The sequence below is a fragment of the Lissotriton vulgaris genome, chromosome 2_1 (assembly GCF_964263255.1).
Source record: "Lissotriton vulgaris chromosome 2_1, aLisVul1.2, whole genome shotgun sequence".
NCBI classification, from domain to species: Eukaryota; Metazoa; Chordata; class Amphibia; order Caudata; family Salamandridae; genus Lissotriton; species Lissotriton vulgaris.
The window spans coordinates 1,284,940,936-1,284,964,862 of NC_141687.1; the positions used below are offsets into that span (position 1 = coordinate 1,284,940,936).

General features: G+C 43.4%; 1 protein-coding gene across 2 annotated transcripts in view; it reads right to left on the bottom strand.

Moving 5' to 3' along the window:
* SIDT2 (SID1 transmembrane family member 2) overlaps positions 1 to 23,927 on the bottom strand; it is a 292,970-nt gene that overhangs the window by 26,776 nt on the left and 242,267 nt on the right. For both annotated transcript variants that reach the window (XM_086957049.1, XM_086957048.1), the window contains 5 exons: positions 16,434 to 16,510; positions 14,490 to 14,536; positions 2,278 to 2,383; positions 2,053 to 2,163; positions 1,577 to 1,690 (listed from right to left, as the gene is read on the bottom strand). In XM_086957049.1, coding sequence (XP_086813175.1) covers positions 1,577 to 1,690; positions 2,053 to 2,163; positions 2,278 to 2,383; positions 14,490 to 14,536; positions 16,434 to 16,510 — 455 coding nt within the window. The remainder of the gene's footprint in view (positions 1 to 1,576; positions 1,691 to 2,052; positions 2,164 to 2,277; positions 2,384 to 14,489; positions 14,537 to 16,433; positions 16,511 to 23,927) is intronic.

Sequence of the window (23,927 nt, forward strand, 5' to 3'; positions counted from 1 at the left end):
TCACTTCCTATTTCAGTCAAGAAAGTTTCCAGTGACCTCTGAGCTAGTTGGTAACAAACCCAATTAAGTTTAGCATAGTCAGTAGAGGCCTGGAAGATCCGCACTTCTACGTCGATACTACTGTTTGTTATTCCAATGCGCAGGGCCTATTGGGAAAATAGGAACTACGCTACAGTTTCAACCTCCTCTTGGTGGGTTTGGAGGAGAGTTTTCTGTGACTAGCAAATAAAGCATCCTGCCTGCCACGAGCACAGTCAAAAGGGAGCTGCAAAGATCAGTCAAGTCAGGCTTAATTTTCTTTGTTGTTAAATTGGTAGGAATGTTCTATTCGTCTTGGTCCGTGCCTACTTGGTTAACTTCCTTGCCATCTGTGTGACTGTGGACAGATTGATTGTGACCCATAACTTCCAAAGTGCCTCTTCCTCTTTATGACTGGTGTTGATAAACCCCTCCGATGTTTTCACCTATAGTAAGAAAATTACTTTGAAGGAAGCCCAAAGATCTTGCTAACTCTGTATCTGTTTTTCCAGATGGCAAAAACTACTCCACCTTATTTATTTACATCTTTTATTTGTATTATTAATTTATCATATTTTTGTACAGCATAAATTATACAAACCCAACACACAAAGCCACCACTGCACAAGTCGCCTCTTGCCTGAGTTGAAGTGGGCCACCGGTGCCAACAAGGTTTCCGAGCCCATCGAGGTCTCACCCCTTGTGGACTTCCAGACACCGCCTGCAGCCTCTACACACAGGACCCCTCAAGCACGACTTCTCCCGGTAAGAGAAACTCGACGCCTAAAGACACCTCTGCTTCGGTCGTACCCGGGCCATGTAGAAGGGGACCCCAGGTGTCCCTACGTCCCCGAACATCGCAAGTCTTGTTACCTGCAACCCCCCCCCCCCTATAGCACCCCCCCCCTGTTGGCGAACCTGCAGCCTCTTTTTACAGGGACTAATCCCCATTGAAACTTATTGGGTGCCAGACGATGATCTGCACCCTTCACCTGGCCACCTTCGTGCCGCTGGTGGTGTACTCCTGATGCTACCTTGGAGCTTGCCTACCACTTAACTTCTATAGATTGATCCTGTAAGTCAACGAACTGTACTTATTTGCAGAACTTATTCTTCGATCCATAGGATAACATTGCAGACTAAGTGTCCACTTTTTAAAGTGAAAATAATTTATCTTCGAAAACATACTTGCCTGAACAATTTTTCTCGGATGCCTAAACATATATAAAGATACTAGCTATTTTTATAAATTGATGTGGCTCTCCTTTTGAGTCCTGTTGTCATTTATTAATCTTTGTGTGTGTTTGCAATTATCTTGCACTCCTCTGTGTTAAGCCTAGGGCTGCTCGACCACACTACCCCCTAAGAGAGCACTTTGGGATTGCATAGTAAGTCCCTGTCAACTCATAAGGAAACCTCTGGACTCTTTGCACGGTCTATCAATTTATTGATATATCACATAAAGAGCCAGCTTCCTACTATCTGCAATTCTAAAGCAAAACATGGAACTATAATCTCCGAGAGGCAATAGATTTACTGCTTTGGCAGACCCACTCACCAGGAAGGAACCAAACATGGCAATAGAGGACAGAAAATGCCAAATGTCATGGTCGTCGAAAAAGTCAAGAAGGATGCAGTCTCTGTTGTGTTCGCGTGACTCAGCTGGAGTTTTCTATAAAAAAGAAGAAAAAGAGTGGTGACCGTAAAAAACTGCAGGCAACCGGTCTCACAAATTTTTTAGATCACTCCATCATTCTAGGTAGGGGAGCAAGGGCTAACATTTTTCTGGGTTAGGATAAACAGAGACAATAGAAAATGCAAGGCCAAGCGTGAGTGTATATTTGCCCAACTATGAAATGGTTAAGGGGACCTATTTTGTACATATAGCTTAATCTCAGAACTATTAAATAGCATGGGCTTCTGGTCATAAGGTCTACAGGTTAGTGTTCTCATGTTACAGCCTGTCATTTACACATTTACCTGCGAATTGCTTATCCGAATGTGATAACACGCCTAACGACATCTGGTACTCACCTGCCATGTGCTCAGGCCTTGGAAGAAGAAAAAGAGTGCGAAGCCCCACACCACGGAGGTGCATATGATGCACATGAAAGGGATGAACTTTATCCGCTCACCGCTGCGAAGCTGAAGGGGGGAGACAGAAAAAACATGTTTGTATCTTCTACTGCCTTAAACATTCCTGTCTGATGTGCTATCTAACCAATATTAAAAAATAAAACCGAAAAAGTAAAAACCCACCTTCATGATAATGTAGAACGCAAAGTAGAGAAGCAGATTGCAGATACCAATTGCCAGCAGATAGGAGGCAAAGTCATTTGGCCTAATGATAAGCCCATACGCAGCCCTGGGAAAAAAGATTAAGTTCTGTGAGACTAAACACAGGCTAACATTCTCAAATATGTCAAAATACCTTCCTCTATTTGTTACGCAGTCCTCGTGAATTCCCAACGGCAGGTTTGCTCACAATCAATCATCTAAAGCAGATTTGTAAGTATTTCCTCAACAGTAAGGTATGATGGAGGTCAGGTCCTGGGTTTTAGGATAACCTGCATGTAACTCTTTTTTGTTTAAACCGATTTTATTGAGATTTATATATTAACAATAAACTGTGATATGCGCCATATAAGTATTATACTCAAGAGTCTACATACAGTTAAGTATCAAATTCCCCAATTTATCCGCTCTTCCCTCTCTTCATATAGGCCGCCCCATATTATTTCCATCGTCTGAGGAACAATTCAAGACCGTAATGTGTCCTATAACTGAATCAACATGGAGGTACATTTAACGTGTATTCTTCATGATGGAGGTTGTTGGATACTTAGTCTTTTAATTGCATCTAGGATCTAGGGAGCTCAGTTAAAGCTGGGTGCGGGTGAACCAGCAACGATTGTTCAGGAGGATCCCTTAAGCAGTCCACCAGAGCTTCCCATGCCCGTGCTATGTCCAGGGACCCTGAACCCTGTCTAGCATCTCGCAAATGTACGTCCACCTCATATCCTGCCCATCTCTCAAGTTCTTTGCACCACATGTTAATCCGGGGACCTCCAGGGGCTTTCCAGTTCCTGGTTATTTCTCTCTTCGCTAACAGGTAAGGAAGATCTTGGAACCTGCTTGTCATTTTAATTTTGGAGGTATGTGGGAACTAATGGAAAAGGCAGTGCCCAGAGGAGCAGAGAACCTCCTTTGATGTGACATTCACAACTATCGTTGTTACCTACTCCCAATTAGTTCCCAGTGCCTGGTATGTCCACAACATATGCCTTAAATCAGCTCCACCATCCACGCACCTTGGACAGGATGCTCGATTTATGTGAAAATATCTAATTAATGCGCCAAGGGGCCATGTAGACTATGTGCAGTACGTAGTAATTGACTAGTTTGAAGCGGGCATTCTTAGATATTTTAGAAGTCCTATCAAGTATCATCTTTTAGTCCCTGTCTGGTTTGGGAATTCCCAGATCCTCCTTTCATTGGGTTTTGAGGGACTAAAGGGGTTGAAGCATGTCATCACATATTGTCCTAGAAAAAGGCAGGTCACTGCCCTAAAGGTCCTGGAAATGTTACAATATATTGACAGATGGCGTGAGTATATGGTTCCTCCAGCCCAGACCTTCTGTGCTTGTGGAGCACCTTCGTTACAGCCCAATGGGGTAGACAATTACCCAGGTGTAAGCCAAACTCCGTTAAGAAGTTGTCAAATGGGAAAAGTCCCCAGTCTCAGAATAGGTCTCCTACTCTTGTCTCCCCTGCATCTGTCAGTCCTGTGGCCTGCTCCAGCCATCCATGCTGTAGCGTCTCCAACAAAGCTAAGGATATATCAGGGGAGTAAGGGATTTTTGCACATGTTTTCTGGAGACATCTATTCAAGAATTTCCTTAATACCTGGAACTCCTTGGTATCATCATTAGAGGGTCTGCCAAGTTTCAGCAGCGGTCCTGTTAGTCTGGTAAGAGCTGGCACAATCAGTCCCAACTCTCGGTTTGGGGTTTGTCTAGCTGCTATCCACTGCATGAGCCACTGTAATTGTGCTCAAAGTTTGTAGGACTCCTAATTCAGACACTGATAGCCATCACCTCAATGTTGGGTGCTCCAATGTGGAAAGAGCTACTCTCCTGTGGCCCGCTCCCCAGCGGAATAAAGACAACCAGGAATTCCAGTTCTAAAAATTGTTGCTCTGGGTATCCAGACAGGTAGAACTGTAAAGGAGAATAATAAACGGGGGAGTGATTTAATTTTAAGCAGCGCAACCCTCCCTGAGACCGAGAGGGGCAGCATCAGAAATCCATGCTTGATCATACTGTACAAACCGCTTGTCCTATATTGCAGTCTAGGTCAGCCCTTCCATGGTATATTTTAACATCCAGGTAGGGCATCCATCAAGGTTCCCACTGCAGTACGCCCAGTCCCTCTGGGGGGGTCCGGACCTGCCTCTGTCTGAAACAATTTCAACTTTTGCCAGTTAACTCTCAGGCCCAATAATGATCCAAACTCCTCCAATAGTGCTCTGGCTCTTCTTAGGTATGTTATATTCCCTAGGAACATCAATAAGTCATTGGCATATAGTGCTATGAGTGGGAATGGTTGTCCACTTGAATGCCTTGGTAGTTATTCCCGATTCGCTCATGGCAGGCCAGGGGCTCCAGGGCCAGCACCAAAATAGCGGTGAGAGGAGGCACCTGTCGCATTCCCCGCCCTACAGCATAACTCTCATATATGATCTTGCCAGTTCATACCCTCACTGTGGGGTTTGTATACAGTAGCTTTGCCCATGGGAGGAAGAACAGACCCAGTTGCAGCTGTTCTAACACAATGCTGAGGAAGCTCCATTCTAAGCAGTGAAATGCTTTTTTTATATCAATGGCAAACACTACAGCTTCTTTGTGGTTGTATGTGTCAGTATCCACTAGGGTAATGAGTCTCCTGGTGTTCAATGATGTGTTAAGGCCAGGTTTGAACCCAGCTGGATCAGTGTGCACCAGCCAAGTCATAAAAGAAAGAAGCTTATTGCCATATAATGGTGTTATGCTTGGCTTGTCTTCAGTCCGGCCTTTCTTCTTGCTCTACAATTATTTTCTGTTCCATGACTTTTCAAATTCGTTACTGACTAGGTCCCCACACACCTACTTCAGCTTTATTTCTGCAAATCAAAACTTACAAATACGACTTCTTTGCTAGAAGACATTTCATGAGCCCTTGATTTGGTAACACCCCAGGGCTGGTAGATTGCCACCTCTACTATGTTGAGTATGTAAGGAGTATGCAAATGTGTCTGCTAAAACCCAGGCTGAAGGAAGGCAAGGAGAATTACATAGCTTCCCAAGTATTCTGCCATAGAGGAACAAGTTACTTACCTTTGGTAACGTTCTTTCTGATGGACACAAAAGCTCACAGAGATTCCTTAAGGTGTCAGACCAGATCTAGAAATGATGCAGCCGATCTTTGTCACTGGTGGTAGGTGGCGCTCCGTGTTGTCCTGAACAGCATCGCAAAGAAGCACTGGGAGTATTGTGGATTGTGCATATAAGGCACATGAGCCCAGGTGAAAAAGTTACTTACCTTCTGTAACGCTCTTTCTGGTAGAGACTATCTAGCTGCAGATACCTTAATTTTTTAACACGCCCCAGGCATCAGACTGGATCGGAAAACATTTCAGCAAAAATTCTGTGTGCTGGAAGGTGAAAAACTGTGGCTCCACACAGACACCCTTCCACTTTGGAAAGAACGTGCGGGGCCTAGATAGGCACCACTCCTGCACGCTGATGCCGGTTACCTTTCATGATGGTCCACTCCCAGACACAGAGCCTTAAAAGCAAATCAATAGACAGTCTGCAGATTCCTAGACTTGGACTCTATACATCAGTATAGATTCCAATCACAGAATAAGGAGGATAGGAGGGTTGGTGAGGAAACTGCAGCTAGACAGAGTCTCTACTAGAAAGAGTGTTACTGAAAGAAAGTAAATTATTTTTCTGAAAGAGACTTCTAGCTGCAGATTCCTCATCTTTTGAATAGATACAAAAGTAATACTTTATTGGGAGGCGGGTCTGTGAGTAGGCTCAAACCAGAAAGTTTTAAAGGGCCTGTTGAGCAAAATGCCCCCCTCTGCGAACCAGACTGGCCAGCCAATAGTGCTTTGTGAATGTATGGAGGGAAGTCCACATAACTGCCTGGCAAATGTCTAGGAAAGGGACTCCAAGTGCTAACTCCGTGATACAGTTTTGGCCCTGGTAGATTGAGCAAGCAGTCCTACTGGAGGCTGCTCTTTAGCCAGTGCACAGAAGATCTTTATACAGAGGACCATCCAGTGGGAAATGGTTCTCTTCTGCACGGACTTGCCTTTTCTCGCTCCAGAGAACCCCACAAAGAACTTATTGTCCATTGGGTGCACTTTTGTACAATTAATTTAGACGTTCAGCGTTCTTGGGGTCTCTCCTCATCCTCAGAGGGGTAAGGCGGAGAACAGAACTTCGGCAGAATGATGGTTTGACTGACATGTAAAGGCACCACTACTTTCAGCAGGAAGGATGCCTGAGTTGGTAGATCCAGCTTGTCAGGGAAGAAGGTAGTGTATGGTGGATTGGGTGTGCTGAGAGGATGGCGATAAGGAACACAGTTTTAATGCTAAAGAGCATAAGGAACATCTCTAAAGTGGCTCAGGGTTCACATCAGATACATCAGGACTGAATTAAGATCCTACTGGAGCATGACAAAGTGAAGCCCAATCAGTAATTTCATCAGAACCATTGACTTGAACAGTGAGGGCTGATCTGCCAACAGTAAAAAGGTTGAAAGGGCCAAAAGATAACCTTTAACTGTGCCCAAAACAAGGCCTTGCCAGGCAAGAGAAAGAACAAATAACAGAAAGTCAGATAACTTGGGTGGATGTCAATCTGGCGTGTTCCACACCAAGACACACATTTATCCCAAAATAGGCATTCAGAGTTTTTGTCGAGGGACGTCTGGCTGCAAAGAAGACATCAATCAACTCCAGAGGAAGTTGAAGGTGTTCAGCTGTCATTGCCCAATCTCCTAGCATGAAATTGGAGAGTACGCAGGCCTGGGTGCAGAATCCTGCCCAGTTGCTGTGACAGGCTCATCGGAGGACACATGCTCAAGCCGAATAGTTCTGGATACAATAGTCTCCATGCTAAACCACAGCCACTATGATGACTTGGGACCAGACAGTCAAAATCCTCTTGAGAACTTGGGACAGGAGTGGTTTGATCAGAAAGGAATCCTGAGTTCTACGTATGGCAGAACACTTCCCCAAGTAAGAGACACCCTGGAAACTTCAATTTGCAGAAGTGCTGACAATGTGCGTCCACTGCGGTGGCGAACAGATCGAGCCAAGGTTCTCAGTCCTGGAAGAGACCTTGTGCCACCTCTGGGCATTCATGATCCACTAGGCGTTGACAGCTTGGTATTCAATGATCCTGCCAGGTAATTCACCACCAGAAAAATTCCTAGGTGGTCCAGCCATTTCCAGAGGTTCGAGGCCTCCTGGCACAGGGTCCGTGACTCCACCCCGGCATGCTTGGTGCTCTACCACAATGGCAGTGGTGTTGTCTGTGAGCCTCTGTACCAGCCTCCCTTTGATGGACGGCAAGAAGGCTTTCAATGCCAAGTGACACCAGAAGGTTGATGTTCAGCGGGACTCTGCAAGAGACCTCTGATCACCACCTGCCACTTGATGTTGGGCCCAGTGGGACTTCAGATCCCACTTCAGAGCCCGCATATGCTCCCTGCCGTGCTTGAGTAGCAGCAGGCAGGAGGTCATCAGTCCCAGCAGCCTCCAAGTCGATTTCACTGAAATCCAGGACTGAGGCTGATAGATCGGGATCATAGCCTGAATGCTTCCACTTGCTTGAATTCCCTGTCATGGGGAGTTTTAGGAAACATGTTAGACTGACACATGGAGGCATGTACCGCAAGGCTGTTGGGTTAAGGGTGCCGCAGCAGGACGATGGCACCTGACAATCTGTCGAACAAGGAACACTGAAAATGTCTCTTTAAGTATCCCTCCAGAGGCATTTGTCTGCAACAAAAAAGTTAGCACTTCTTAATGTCAGCCATCATGAAAAAGCCTATCAGAGGAACACACCAATGGTCTAAAATCTGATCCCGAACTTCTCAATAAAGTTCCGATTTGTGGTTCGGGGGCAACTCAAGAGATCAGCCATCTGATTCACTCTCACCAGTTAGATGAGTTGTTGACAGTGTAACTTGTCTGTTGAATGCCCAATGACAAAGAGTTGTGGCTACTTCACACAAAGGAAGAGACGCTACACCTTCTTTGTTTAGACTGATCATAGCAAAGCTTTATCGCCAGAAATTCTAGGATGATGTGCATATTGGTCTTTTCCTAGGTCTTCAAGCGCGCCCCATCCGAACAGGAAATAACCAAGGACTATCATCAAAATCAAGCATAGTATGTGAAAGAAAAACTGTGAAACAGGTGTTCTAAAGGATATATCTTCCTGCAGAGTACTCACATAATTAATACTTCTTACAGAATTCAGACTGGTCAAGAAAACATTTTCCCAGAAATGACTCAGTGCTGCGAGAGGGCACCATAGGGTTACAGCCGCGGTTCCATTTCCATCACCAGGGCATATTAGGCACCAACTGAGGCACTTGTATACATCCCTATTTTTCCATGCCTCACTGATGTGCTCTGTAGCTCTCTTCTTGTCTCACCAACAAATTATTCTGCTGTTCAACAGCAGCAACATCGAGCTTCTTCACGATGTGTTCAAAAGACCAAATTGCAGGTAGTGTTGCAGAAATACGTCCCTTTGGGATACCCAATATGTGCTTTATGGAGTTGAGACATGAGGCAGCAGTGGCCTGCATTTTCCTGCAACCAAAGGCCATCGGGGATCAGGAGGCCAAGTAGTTTGTGTCCAAGGCCCAAAGCAGACTTTTCTCCCAAATGTAATCGACCTTTTATGGAACGCTCTCCTAATATCTTCCCACAAGAAGCACAAAAGAGGCCCTACGAAGGAGCAGTCCTGTTCCTCCTTGATGGGAGCAGTCCAGTTGTCGGAAAAGTTTGGAGTATCAATGCAATTCTATGAGCCAAGACTCTTCCTAGACAATGATCCAAAAGTTGAGACTTGCCCAGATGTTCCTGCAGTGATGCTGTGTCTGTTCACGACAGTGCCACAACATTACCTGGAGAGGTGTGTGTGGAGACAGTTTGCTGTTTTTGCAACTCCGGCAGCTCTGTTAACTATGTTGGGCCTCCACAGATTCAGGTCCTGATGCCTAAGGTGATGTAAAAAATGGCTAAGATTCTGTCCCAGTTCAGGCTCTTCTACGACACTGATCTAGAAACTGATAACAATGCGGACATGGAGCAGACTCTGGTGTGGGAATGAGTCGACTGGACAAACTAATATAAATGTGACAAAGAGAAGGTTAGTGGAAACTGTTACAATGACCCACTACACAAGTCTTTCCACAGGGTCCATAGCCACGCCCCGCTTTAAGGAGATTTTCAGTTTGAATTTAGAGCCCATGGCTATGGAGTATAGAGATTATGGATGTACAGAGGAGGGTGAAGTTTAGCTCATCCTGCCACCTCACAATACCTATGCCAACATTTAATTAGACATTACTTGGATTTGGAAAATGCCAGTAATGTTGATACTTCACCAGAAGGGAATACTAAAATCTCCTGTCCCAACTCAGAGCCACTAGGATGACTTGAGCCCAAATCACTCCTAAACATCTTTAGGCATCATGACAGGAGTGGCAGTGTAGAAAGACTCCACTCTAGCCAAATGAGTCTCCTAGAGAGAGCATCCTGGAATTTCCAATGCACAGAAAAGACAAGTTACTTACCTGTCCACTGTGGTTCTCCAGTATTGATATCTTTCATAGATTCACATGCTTGAATCTTCCCCTTCGTCATGTTGGGAGCCCCACAGTACTTTAAACAAGCAGTACTATACAAAGTACATTGGGTAAAATAGAGAAAGGAGGTGAAATGGTTAACAAGTTCACATCATGTTAATAGACCTAAATTATATCCAATCAGAGGCTAGACCCAAGACCACTTCTCCCCTGCATATACCTCAGATTTCAAGCACAAGTGTGAACATTTAAAGGTTTAAATGAGGTATACCAGGGGCAAGCCTAAACGGGGAGGTGGGCAGGCCACATGTGAATCTATGAAAGATGTCAATAATGGAGAACCACAGTGTACAGGTAAGTAACTTGTTTTTTCTCCAGTATTGAACCTGTTTTAGATTCACATGCTTGAACCGGAGTAGCTAGCAGTAATAGCAACAAATGGCAGGTATGGGGAAGACACTGCCCCGCAGGTATGAATGAAAAAATAAATCACAAAGTGATATAGCATACTGTTATTATATGTAACTCAATAAGAATACAGATGATTAACATAAGACATTGTTAGAAAAACATTTGATGAAACAAGAATATAGTAGATAAGATGTACCTTAATGAAAAAGTTGTCGTAGTACCGCCTACCCGACAGCAGTATCTCCTTTCCATGCGGAGTACGAACATTAGTGTTTGGTGAAAGTGTTGGCATTCAACGACGTTGTTACCCTGCAGATGTCTGAAAGAGACACTCTAGCAAACAAGGCTCTGGATGTAGCCAACTTTCTTGTTGGTCACCAGCCGACTGGACTACGGCAACTTCCTCTACGCCGGAACCCCAGCAAAACTCCAGAAAAGACTCCAGCGCATTCAGAACGCCTCAGCACGCCTCATCCTGGACATCCCCAGACACAGCCACATCTCCGTACACCTGAGAGACCTGCACTGGCTCCCCGTCAGCAAGAGAATCGCGTTCCGACTCCTCACCCACGCACACAAAGCTCTCCACGACCAAGGCCCAAGATACCTCAACGACCGCCTGACAGCTCCGATCGACCAGCCACGCCCTCACCACCGTCCCCCGCATCCGAAGAGCCACAACGGGAGGAAGATCCTTCTCCTACCTGGCTGCTAAGACGTGGAACTCCCTCCCCATCCACCTACGCCCTCCCCAAGACCCCCTCGCCTTCAAGAAGCAACTCAAGACCTGGCTGTTCGAGCAGTAGCGGACCCCCCTCCCCAAGCGCCTTGAGACCCTCCGGGTGAGTAGCGCGCTATACAAATGCTTTGATTGATTGATTGTTATGCCGCAGCCCTTATAGACAGCGGTTTTCCTGTTTTTTCATGGCAAAAAGCTATTGCTGATGCTTCCCAGTGCGCAATACTGCTTCTTGAGAGTGCATAGGCTTTTCTGGGAGGTGTGAAAGAGATGAGAAGCTGATCAGTTTTTCTGAAGAGTTTTGTACTGTGAAGATAGAATTTTAAGCAATGCGCAAGGCTTAACATCCAGAGTGTGGAGAGCTCTCTCCGCAGCAGACGATGGGTTCTTGAAGTATGCTACTAAAAATATTGGCTCATTCAAATGGAAATAAGTGGAAACCTTTGGGATGAATTTCCAGCTAGTTCTTAACAGCACTTTATCCTTTTTGAATTGCTCAAAAAGGCTCAGTTAATGTAAAAGCGTGAATCTCACTAATTCATCTGGCCTAGGTGAGAGCCAACAAAAGTACAGTCTTCCAAAAGACATAGTTGATATCTGCTTCATGGATGTGCTCGAAAGGTGGCCTCATAAGCTGAGATAGAAACTGCCAGGAAACTGAAGGAGGTTTAACAGTTGGCAAACACAGAAAAAACCTTTCAAGAATTCCTTTACCAGTCTTGTGAACCAAAGAGATATTTCCCCAGACTTTCTGGGAAATCTAGAAATTGCTGCTAAGTGCACTTTGTTGGAGGAATATATAGACCAGACTTTGACAAGTGAAGGAGATATGACATTAGTTGCTCCGGAGAAGAGTGAAAGGGATGGAGATTCTTTTGGTGCAACAGTTTCAGAATCTTTTCCATTTTGCCATGTATGCTTCATTTGTGAACAAACTTGTGACTGCTCCTGGAAAGATTTGGATTCTGGCAGAAGAGAACATCCACCTCCGAACGCCTCAATCCTTTTAAACTCTATTTCTAAAGGAGCAGTGGGAAATATGTTTGGGTTGAATTTGCTAGTGGACACTTGGATCACCAAACTCTTAGTAGCCGGGTGCTGCCCAGGAAGGTCTGGGTTATCCAGCGCCTCTCTGTAGTACCTGGCCATCTGCCTGCTCACAGGTGGGCAAGAGCAGAACTTTGTCCAAGTAACCAATAAGTGTGTAAGTCAGAGCTAAAAGAAATGGAAGCAAGCGCTAGGAAAAGACTGGCCCAGGGTGCAAACCCTCAGTGAGGACATTTGTTTTGACTTCAACTGAAGGCAGATGTAGGCTCATGACCTCAGCTGCATGTCTAATCATCATGTCAAAAGAGGCACTCTCCTGCTTTGGGGTCCCAAAGGGTGAAAATAACCCTATGTCAGGGGAGGTATCCAGCCCACTGGCCTCCAGCATGTCCATAAAGATCTCATCATCAAACTGAGGAGGAATAGTGGACGAACAATTGTGGACTGGGATGTAGCCTTGAGCAATTGCCAGTGACTGAGATTAATTCAAGACCTCCATCCATCACCTTGTTGTTTCAGCATTAAATGGGAGCACGTACAGAAGTGAACATCTTCCTTCCCAATTGGTCCAGATACTTGGACACTTTATTCAGAGGCAGAACTTGACTGAACCCCCAGACTATGCAGTGTGGGATGCAGTGTGGGATCCAACTTGTACATACCCAAAACAGTTCTTGATACTGCAAATGGTCTTCAAGGTTGTCTGATCCATCAGCGCCCTCTGAAATGGAATAAATCCTTCCAATGGTTGTTTACCTGAGAAGGTCTTGCTAATATTAACGACTTCATCCCAGCAAGATTCACTGGAATGGAAAGTGTTTCCATTTCCTTTAGAAGCACCTCTTAAAATTAAGCCTGATCAGCGGAAAAGGATCCTAAATTTCATTATCTGGTGAAGTGCCAAGCACAGCAAGATCGTGAAGGTCCATTAGTATGTAAGAAATAAAATCTATAGGAGGAAGAAGATTGCATTGTTAACTGTAATTATCCTCAGTATGATTTACGCTCAGCAGAATTTGAACTAAATTGTAGTCTGAGACAAACAATTGTTTCATTAGCCGCAAAGATTGCTTTGTAGTCACTGGTGAAATATCAGGGAATTACATCTGCTTCTGATGTGCCTTGAATTTAGCCTTAGCCACTTTCAACCAATGTATGATGAGAGTCTTAGGAATTGATGTTTGTGCAGATGCAGGTGGTTGTGGCACCAAACCAAGAGTCACTAGGCTAGCAGAAGCATGCTGCTAAATGTCATGACTGGGGAAAGCATCAAAACAACTCTATGAAATCAAGTGGGTTGTGATCGAAATCAACAGCGCCACCTTGGAACCATCTGGAGTGAGGTAAATGGTTGACTTTGGCCAGAGAAAGTACATCAGTGGCTTTAGCATAAATAGCCTGCATTGCATTTCTAAAGATCCGTATCTCTGAGCTGTCTGTTTGAAAAGGTATGGGCTCAAGAACCAGAGTTGGCTCCGAACAGGAGGCAGTACATCTCCATTCATTTCTGCTTCTTCTTTCCATACCTCGAAGCAGAAAGGTCTGTGCTCCTTCTTTTGATATTTGAGAGCTGTGAGGAGGATATGGGATGAGACCATGACCTTCAGAAAGTTATTGTCCTTCTAGAGAGAGCTAGTGAGTGAAGCTTTGTAGATGTGAACTTTAATTTCACCTCTCTTTCACATATGGCCTTGGGATAAACTGACTGACCCAAGGAACATGCCTTCGTGTCACGGTCTGGCGAAAAATAGCATAAGCATTACTTGCGAGAATCCTTTAAACACTGATCAGTGACTGTTCAAGCAGGACTTAAACCCTGATGCTATAGGAGGGGCCATTTCTTAGAGGTTTACAAAAACAGCACAATAAACATAAAAAAGACTAAGAGACTGACCAGCGGCTGCAGATAGCAGGTCAGTGGAGTCAGGGAAAAAACATAACTGACATCACTTGGGTGCATAGATCTTATTTACATGATCCACATAATTTACAGCAACTCCTCAAACACAGGTGAGGATGTTGCTGGCCGGCACCAAGTACCAGTGACAAATGACTTGCAAATGAAAAAGTCCAATCTTCACAGAAAACGGGTTTTGGTTCACCTGTTCATCTAAAACCCATAACACACTGCTCATTTTGATTGCTCTGCATTATGACCAGAGTTCACTTAATCAGGAAACATCTGTTGGCAATCAGGAAACATCTGTTGGCATTCTGTAAACCTCTCCCTTAAAATGGTTGACTTTTTCACAATTTTAGGAACACAGCCTAGTCAGGCTCCGCTTGCTTTTGGTGACTATCAATATTCTTTAACAGATATATTTTGCCTTTAGAGGCCTGTATTATACTTGCTATGTGTAGCTATCAAACTGTGTGACCAATTCATACTTACAGAGACCAGTTTATTATGTTTCCCATGACAAGCAACACCATCCGGTCCTGGAAAAAGTGAAAGCATGAAAGTAATTAGTCGAGGAAATATCTGTGGAGCCAACAAACATCAGAAGAAAAATGCAGCTTAAGCTATCTGGCACGCTGTGAAAACAGAAACTTAGGCAAGAGATAAATATCCCAGAAATTAGGATATATGGAGCAAACGCAATGGCGATTCAGGAGTTTTAAAATCGCAATGCTCTTTTACGACCGTGTGCGAGTATGAGCTTTAGGGGCACATGCATCAATGAAAATTGCATTCGCAAAGGGTGGGAATCGCAAAATTCGGCCGTTTGCGAATGCAATTTCATTATTTGGGATGCATCACAATTTTTGTATTGTTCGCAATTTAAGAAATCGCTAAATTGCGATTTGTTATATTGCGATTGCATTTAAGGAATCTCAAATTGAGATTCCTTAAATGCAATTCATGAAACTTTAAAACATAGAGAATTCGCACTTAGGGGGAGCAAATTACCATGAGGTTGAACCTCATGGTAATTTGCAAAAACTTTGAAAAATGCACTTTTGTGCTTTTTTCAAAGTTTGATGTTGTGCACAGATTGATTTCAGGGGTGCAACAGGGTATCCTTTGGACACCCCTGCACCCTTGAAATCGCATTCTCAATTTGCGATTCGCAAATTGCGAATCACAAATTGCGAATCACAAATTGAGAATGTCTTCCCATTCATTCCTATGGGCCTCTAGGCCCATAGGAATGAATGGAATTTATTTAGCAATTTCTTCATGCACAGCCATTTGCGATTCCTTATTAGCGATTCCGTATTTTTCGCTAATAAGGAATTGCAAATGGCCACGTTGATGCATGTGGGCCTAAAGCTCACTCAGTGCCTTCTCCTTAGTTCTATTTCCTAAAACTGACTAATGCTTTTTGAAACTCAGTTGTGCGACTTCCACCTTCAGAATTCTGTGCTTCTTTCTCTTACCTTCAGTATGAAATAAAAAATAATAACAAAGCGCCTGATGTACAAACAAAACTGGGAGAAAATACGGGTCACAAATAGCAACCAGCCTGTTGCACATCCATTGAAGAAATTTATGAACAAAGCTATGTACTAATAGGTCAGATCGTAAAATTCTAGATCAGAGTGGGTTCCAATCCAACCTACCTCTTGAATATTGATGAAGTAAGTCACTCTGGCTCGTGGGCACCCCTGGAACGGTGGCCTGATATTGTCAACAGACCACCATGTCAGTAATCACCTTTTAATAAAGTACACTTTTTTTTTTTTAACCATCTCATTTTAAATATAAGAGAAGGCGACAACAACGTTTTATTTAGATTCCTAAAGTGGAAGGGGTTAACTTGGGACCTCTTCCCTTTTACAAATCCCTTACCACCCAAAGTCAGAAGTCGCAAATTTTTCAATGATTTGCCACCAATTTTGGTTGCAAAGCACCGACATCTCTTATACCGAATCACTATTTGAATGGGACGCCTACAGCAGGCCCCTTTTAAATAGATAATAAGTATGGAGGCTCACAGCCATTTTACAAGTGTAAAATGTACCAAATCTTAAAATAACTTTAAAACATTGAAGAAAAAGGTTTGCATTTGAAAGCAGTGATCCAGGCTGTTTGTGACTGTAAAAAGGTTTAGCACATCTCGTCTGATGTGCTTATTTTTGCAGTGCTTGCCAAATAATTTTGCAATTTCAGTTGTTACTCTTGGTTATATCAGTGAAATTATTATTTGCCTATGGAATGGGCAGGGTAACACAGTTTTAGAACAGATAGCCAAAAAATTTACAAAACCTGTTTCATATAGTAGGTTGCAAGGTAAAGTCAGTAAATTCTGGTACCAGCACACAATTGGACCTATACTGAAACGACAGTGTTGTGTAGATTGCTTGTGATCACCACTATAAGAGGCAGACTCACCATGTACATAGGTCCACTGCATTGTCTGATGCAATCTGTGTACACAACATACAGTATTCGCCTGAAGATTCCAGTGTCTGAAAGAGACAACAACAATGGTCTGCAAGTAGGAGAAACTCATATATGCTTCCATTCACAGAGATACTGAAGCACTATTCAGCTTCTCAGACAGCCCTGCAGCCTATCAGGAAGGCAGTCATCAACACATTTCTTTTCATATACAGTCACAGTCCTATTACCACTTGGACAAGAATTGTACAAAAACAGTCCGTAAATCAAACAAGGACCATCTTGAGGAGGCTTGGAGGGTCAACAAGGAACCTTTTGGGTAAGCGGTGTCACAGAATGGAGATGTAGGGAGGTAGAACGGCACAATGAGGAGGAGGCTCTATAACAGAAAGTGCACTGTATGCCTCAAAACACCTTGTGACTGCTGTCTATCAGGAAGATGTATCTAGAGGAGGAGAGATTTGCTGCTTTTTGCCATGACCTACGTCTCCTATCTTATTTCCTTCTTGTAATTAATTCCTCTGCTTATCACTGGCAAAGCAGACATTCAATTAGGAAAAAGAAAACATTTCCTTATCACCTAAATAGCACACAAACATACACGACTCCCATCAGATCCTTCATTTCGACTCTTGGTGACAGCAAACCATTAACAAAAAAAATCGGATCTTCAAAGCAATCTGGTACAAAACAGTTTTCCAACCTCAAAGCAAAGTACATGATGCACTGTGGGTGTGACAAATGGCAGAGCTGGTTCCTTCACCAGAACAGGTCTTCCTCTGTACTCAGATAAAGTACTGCCCATATCCCAGAATGAAACATTAACATATACCTAGGTAAGCAACAAGTGATGCTGTGGTTGAACTGTGCTACACTGTAGTTTGGGACAGTCTCAAATATGACTGTTCTAGCTCTTCATTCTCCTGGGTATTACCTTATGAGAGCCCCAAAAAATGTCTTGCGAGGTCATGACAACTGTCTTTTAGAAAACAGTAACATACAGAGAGAGAGGAGTATGAACCCATCGGAGAGGAAGATCATCATAACATGTTTCACTACCTCAATTAATCAACTCAGAAAGACTCATCTAATATGCACTTCTGCATTTTTGTCACAAAACAGCAGATTAAAAGAAACTGCCAATGTGTTCTTGAAAAGTTACGTGCCTTATGTGTGTCTATAAGAATGGTTCCCAAGAGGTATCAGTGAGATATAGCTCTAACAGTTTAGTAAACTTCCACTACGAAATGATCTATATAATTCGTATTTTTTTATTAACTCCTCTTATTTTGGTGTTATTTTTTGTTCTCTTTCATTAAATGCTTTTATTACCATTCCGATCTCCTTGTTTGTTCAAAGGGCATGACTTAGTGTGCTGTGTAAACTAAAAATGTGTAATTATCAACAAGACTACTCAACAGTGTAGTACTTTATGCCCTACGTATGTCGACCAGGTGGACTGTTCCAATATACAAGACTGAAGTAATAACATTTGAGGGAAATTTTGCCAAGCGCTGGATGGGGCCACCAATATATGTGACACTGTGCGCTTCCAGTAGTGTCTAGTGCAAGAATACCTTAAGTAAAAAGGATGACAGCCCTCAAAATTACAGATTCAACAAAGTTTAAGATTTAATCCCTGTTTTTAGGTCTCGACTATTCTATCCCACAGGGATAAATAGACAAGAGTAATGGAGTTGAAACAAACTATCTGACCAAGAGGAATCCAAGCCGGATTCCTCCCAATGCATGTTGTCTACTGAAGCGTGAAGCTTCACCAGGCGCGTGCTTGGCCTGCTCATTCCCTTCCACTCCCGCTTGCTCCCCTTCCCCAGACTACCATTTGTTGCACGCTTCAGACTTTCACGGCCCCGCATTTTTTTCACTTTCGCGGCAAACAGCTTGCCCATTTGATGCAGCTACACTAAAGAGCCGTTGTGCCGGCCTCCAACTTGCTCCCCTTCCCTCCTCCCCTACAGCAGATGATCAGCAGCGTAAACCGCCGCTGCAGATTTAATTTTTTTTTCTGTTTACTTCCCTTCGCTCCCCCCATGCATGTATACTTTCCGTTCTTCAATGTTTTCAGGAATGTGTGAGTTAAAGTGCAGTGTTTTGTTTGTTTCCGCCTGGGGCATACTTTGCACACGGTGCTTTAAATGACGTGCTTTTGTTTGTATTGCTTCTTCTCCAGCCTACATTGGATGCATTTTTACAAACAATGTTAATTTTAAAGCAAAACTTTAATCATGGTTACTCTATAAAAAAAAAAAAAACGGGGGGAGGTAAACGTATTATGTTATACATTTCTGAACATAAAATAAAGCCCCACAACTTATCAGTTGTGTGCCCGTTCTCCTCCATCTGGCTGCGCTCCATGCAGCATCAGCAGACCTGCGTCTACCATCAGCTCTTCCCCCAGCCTATGTTTCTGAGAGTCTGGGCTCCTCTGTCGAAATCTACCATTAATTTATCTTGAATGGTTGTTCAGCGCACGGGAAGATACATTTATTATTTATGTGCATGGTAACCTTACTCCATCACAGCAACATAAAACTGGAAGCCCTGGTACATGAAATCTACCCGTGTGCTGTATTACCACTGTACAAGCACTCGTTCTCTCTTCTCTTTTCTCTGTCAACATTTCTTCTCCTTCTGGGTATCTTTCTATTCCATTGCTCTCATCAAATACTAACTAGCTCTGTCTTTGTCGCATATTTATTTATTTGCCCCTACACAGACACTCTTACCTTGCTGTTTCATTCTCTATCTCTGACCTCAGTACTTCTATATATATATTACATTATACTGATATTGCACTCTGTCCACACAGTTTATGAGATATGCCCCTTACCACAAATTCAGTCTGACCTCAGAATATTTCTTAAACAACGAGGGGTTGGGCAATATCTACGCCCAAACAGCACCACCACAGCATCACTCAGCACCACCACAGCATTACTCAGCACCGCCACAGCATCACTCAGCACCGCCACAGCATCACTCAGCACCGCCACAGCATCACTCAGCAACGCCACAGAATCACCACGGTATCACTCAGCACAACCACTCAGCGCAACCACAGCATCACTCAGTGCAACCACAGCATCACTCAGCGCAACCACAGCATCACTCAGGGCAACCACAGCATCACTCAGGGCAACCACAGCATCACTCAGGGCAACAACAGCATCACTGGTTCAAATATGTTCTCTCAATATTTCAAGCTTTATTACAAATGTCACAAAAAGATTTTCAGAACATGAAACTCTGGTCTGTCTCCCTGGGCACAATATGTGCTGTTAATCCAGCTGAGTGTTCAAATAAAGCTTCTGATTCACTCAAGAGTCACCACAGCATCACTCAGCACAACCACTCAGCGCAATCACAGCATCACTCAGCGTAACCACAGCATCACTCAGCGTAACCACAGCATCACTCAGCGTAACCACAGCATCACTCAGCGTAACCACAGCATCACTCAGCGCAACCACAGCATCACTCAGCGCAACCACAGCATCACTCAGCGCAACCACAGCATCACTCAGCGCAACCACAGCATCACTCAGCGCAACCACAGCATCACTCAGCGCAACCACAGCATCACTCAGCGCAACCACAGCATCACTCAGCGCAACCACAGCATCACTCAGCGCAACCACAGCATCACTCAGCGCCACCACAGCATCACTCAGCACCACCACAGCATCACTCAGCACCACCACAGCATCACTCAGCAACAACACAGCATCACTCAGCACCACCACAGCATCACTCAGCACCACCACAGTATCACTCAGCACCACCACAGTATCACTTAGCACCACCACATCATCACTCAGGGCCAAGAATGCATCACTCAGCGCCACCACAGCGTCACCACGGCATCACTCAGCACAACCACTCAGCGCAACCACAGCATCACTCAGCGCAACCACAGCATCACTCAGCGCAACCACAGCATCACTCAGCGCAACCACAGCATCACTCAGCGCAACCACAGCATCACTCAGCGCAACCACAGCATCACTCAGCGCAACCACAACATCACTCAGCGCAACCACAGCATCACTCAGCACCACCACAGCATCACTGAGCACCACCACAGCATCACTCAGCACCACCACAGCATCACTCAGCAACAGCACAGCATCACTCAGCAACAGCACAGCATCACTCAGCAACACCACAGTATCACTCAGCACCACCACAGTATCACTCAGCACCACCACAGTATCACTTAGCACCACCACATCATCACTCAGGGCCAAGAATGCATCACTCAGCGCCACCACAGCGTCACCACGGCATCACTCAGCACAACCACTCAGCGCAACCACAGCATCACTCAGTGGAACCACAGCATCACTCAGCGCAACCACAGCATCACTCAGGGCAACCACAGCATCACTCAGGGCAACCACAGCATCACTGGTTCAAATATGTTCTCTCAATGTTTCAAGCTTTATTACAAATGTCACAAAAAGATTTTCAGAACATGAAACTCTGGTCTGTCTCCCTGGGCACAATATGTGCTGTTAATCCAGCTGAGTGTTCAAATAAAGCTTCTGATTCACTCAAGAGTCACCACAGCATCACTCAGCACAACCACTCAGCGCAATCACAGCATCACTCAGCGCAACCACAGCATCACTCAGCGTAACCACAGCATCACTCAGCGTAACCACAGCATCACTCAGTGTTCAAATAAAGCTTCTGATTCAAAATAAACAGTATCGAATTTCTGTTGATTATTTATAATGATTCTTTTAATTCAACAATCTTTCTTCTTGGTAAGATGTTGTGTTCACATCTCATTAATTGTTCATCTTCAAAACAATTGTATTAGCAATCATGTTTTTTTCATCTTTGTGAATCCACTAAACAGACCACAGCTACCACATCAACAGATCAGTCTTTTTTAGAAAGAGGCCAAGAAGAAAGGGGAGAACCCGTAGGGGAAAAGGACAAAAAAAGAAACCTTCCTCAAACAAGGAATGTGACAGCCAAGAAAGACAAGAAAAAACAACAGACAACTTAGTCAAACATCTCACAATGACCTTTAACCTCCATACAACTGGACACTCTTCAAAAAGGTACATCATTTGTTCCAACTGCAGACACCAACATTTTAGAACTAGATACTAGTTTGATTCACTCCTTTTTTGGGTAGTCGATGATTCACTCCCTGTTGATGACGTGTCAGTTTGTGACATATACGGTTGCAGACACCAACATTTTAGAACTAGATACTAGTTTGTTTAAACTAACAAGAAAATTAAGATTGAGAAACTTTTTTGACAACATAGTGACAGAGAACAAACAACAAGAAGAAGATCAACTTAAGGGACTGAAAACTACCAGTACCTACATGGCCCAAGTCAGCCATAAAACCATCGACCTATTTGAGCAACTATGTAAACAAGACATACAAAATCTTAACACCAAGAAAGTAAAGAAATACTGCAACTTGACAACAAAACAACAGGGAATAATCAGAGCCATCAGTAACACTGAAAACATAATTTGTCAAAAAGCTGATAAAGGGGGAGCCCTTGTGATAATGGATAAACCATACTGCGAAACACAAGTGATGGAACACCTGGAGGATGAAAATGTATACATGCGACTAGAGAATGATCCAACTCAGGAAATACAAAAAATCAGATCATACAGAAAGCAGTTGTCAAAGGAATTCTACAAGAACGAACCAAAAAATATCTCATACAAGACTATCCAAAAAGCCCCACCTTTTACATGGTGCTTAAAATTCATAAAAATTTGAAAAAACCACCATGTCGACCAATTGTATCCACCAGAAACAGCTTACAAGAACCCATCAGTAAATTATTGGACAAATATTTGCAACCTAGTGCCATGGCAGCGCAATCATATATCAAGGACACAACAGACTTTTTAAACAAACTGTCCAACACCAACATCAATGAGCATCAACAAATAACGCTAGCAACCATTGATGTGAAATCTTTGTACACTTCGATACCCCACAACCTGGGTTTAGAGGCAATTGAGAAAGTACTCTTGGAAAGTAACTACGATCAAGAGATGCAAATATTTCTGTTGGAACTTTTACAATTTGTCCTTATGCACAGCTATTTTGTTTATCAAGGCAAATGGTTTTTACAAAAGAGTGGAACTTCCATGGGAAATCCAGCAGCACCCACATATGCGAATATCTTTATGAGAACATTTGAGGAAACGCATATCCTACAAAAAACTACATGGAAAACCCACATCCGTTTATATGCACGGTTTATAGATGACATATTTATAGCATGGGAAGGACCACAGGATACACTGATCAATCAGATAAGAGAACTGAATGTAATCGATGAAAGGATCCAGTTCACATGGGAAACCAGTAAAGAAGTGATACACTTTTTGGATGTGGAAGTGATGAACACTCCAACGGGTTTCAAAACCAATTTGTATAGAGAAGACACTGACGGAAATAACACACTACAATACCACAGTTTCCATCCTCCATCCCTAAAAAGACATTTGCCATATTCACAACTAATGAGGGTCAAAAGAGTCGTCTCAGAACCAGAGCAATTTGAAATTCAATCTAAGTCCATGATAGAAAGGTTCAAAAACAGAGGATAGCCGGATCCAATACTACAACAAGCACAACAAAGAATCTCGCAAAAATCCAGAGAAGAGCTATTTGCACCACGTAACAGACAAGAAGAACAAAGAATTACACGCGTGAGTAAGTTTTCTACTATGAGCTACCACTTCAAGAAGATCCTAAAAAAACATTGGCTTTTATTAACTACAGAACCAGATTTCAAAGGACAATTTCTCAAAGAACCACTATTTGCATACACGAGGACAAAAAACATTGGACAACTGCTAAAACCTAATATAAATAAAACACCTACAGTTAGATACAAGGGAACAATACCCTGTTTAAACTGTCATAACTGCACTATCATGATGCAAGGTAACAGCATCCGCCATCCTCATAGCGGGAAAATGATAAAACTAAAAGTCAATGGAACATGCGATTCGACCAACATCATCTACCTTTTAAGCTGCCCTTTTGAAAAACAATATGTGGGGCAAACAGAAAGGAAACTCAAAGTGAGACTCAACGAACACAAGAGCAATATCAGAACTAAAATGATGAAGTCTACAATAGCTTCACATTTCATAGAGAGTCACCACCAAATAGATGAACTCAAAGCATGCATTTTAGAACAAGTGGTCAGACAACCAGGAAGAGACAATAGGAAAACTCTGCTAAAACGAGAGAATCATTGGATTTATTTTCTACAAACGATGAAACCGAAGGTTTTAAACGACAGGCTGGAATTTGCTTGTTATCTTTGAGATGAATTGATTGACATCCAACTAACTGTATATTCTATCTGTCATTGCATTTATTGTGTAGGCACTTAACATTCTGAAAGCTATTCGTGATAGATTAATGTAATTTTAAATGAGACGCTGTGTCTTTAACTT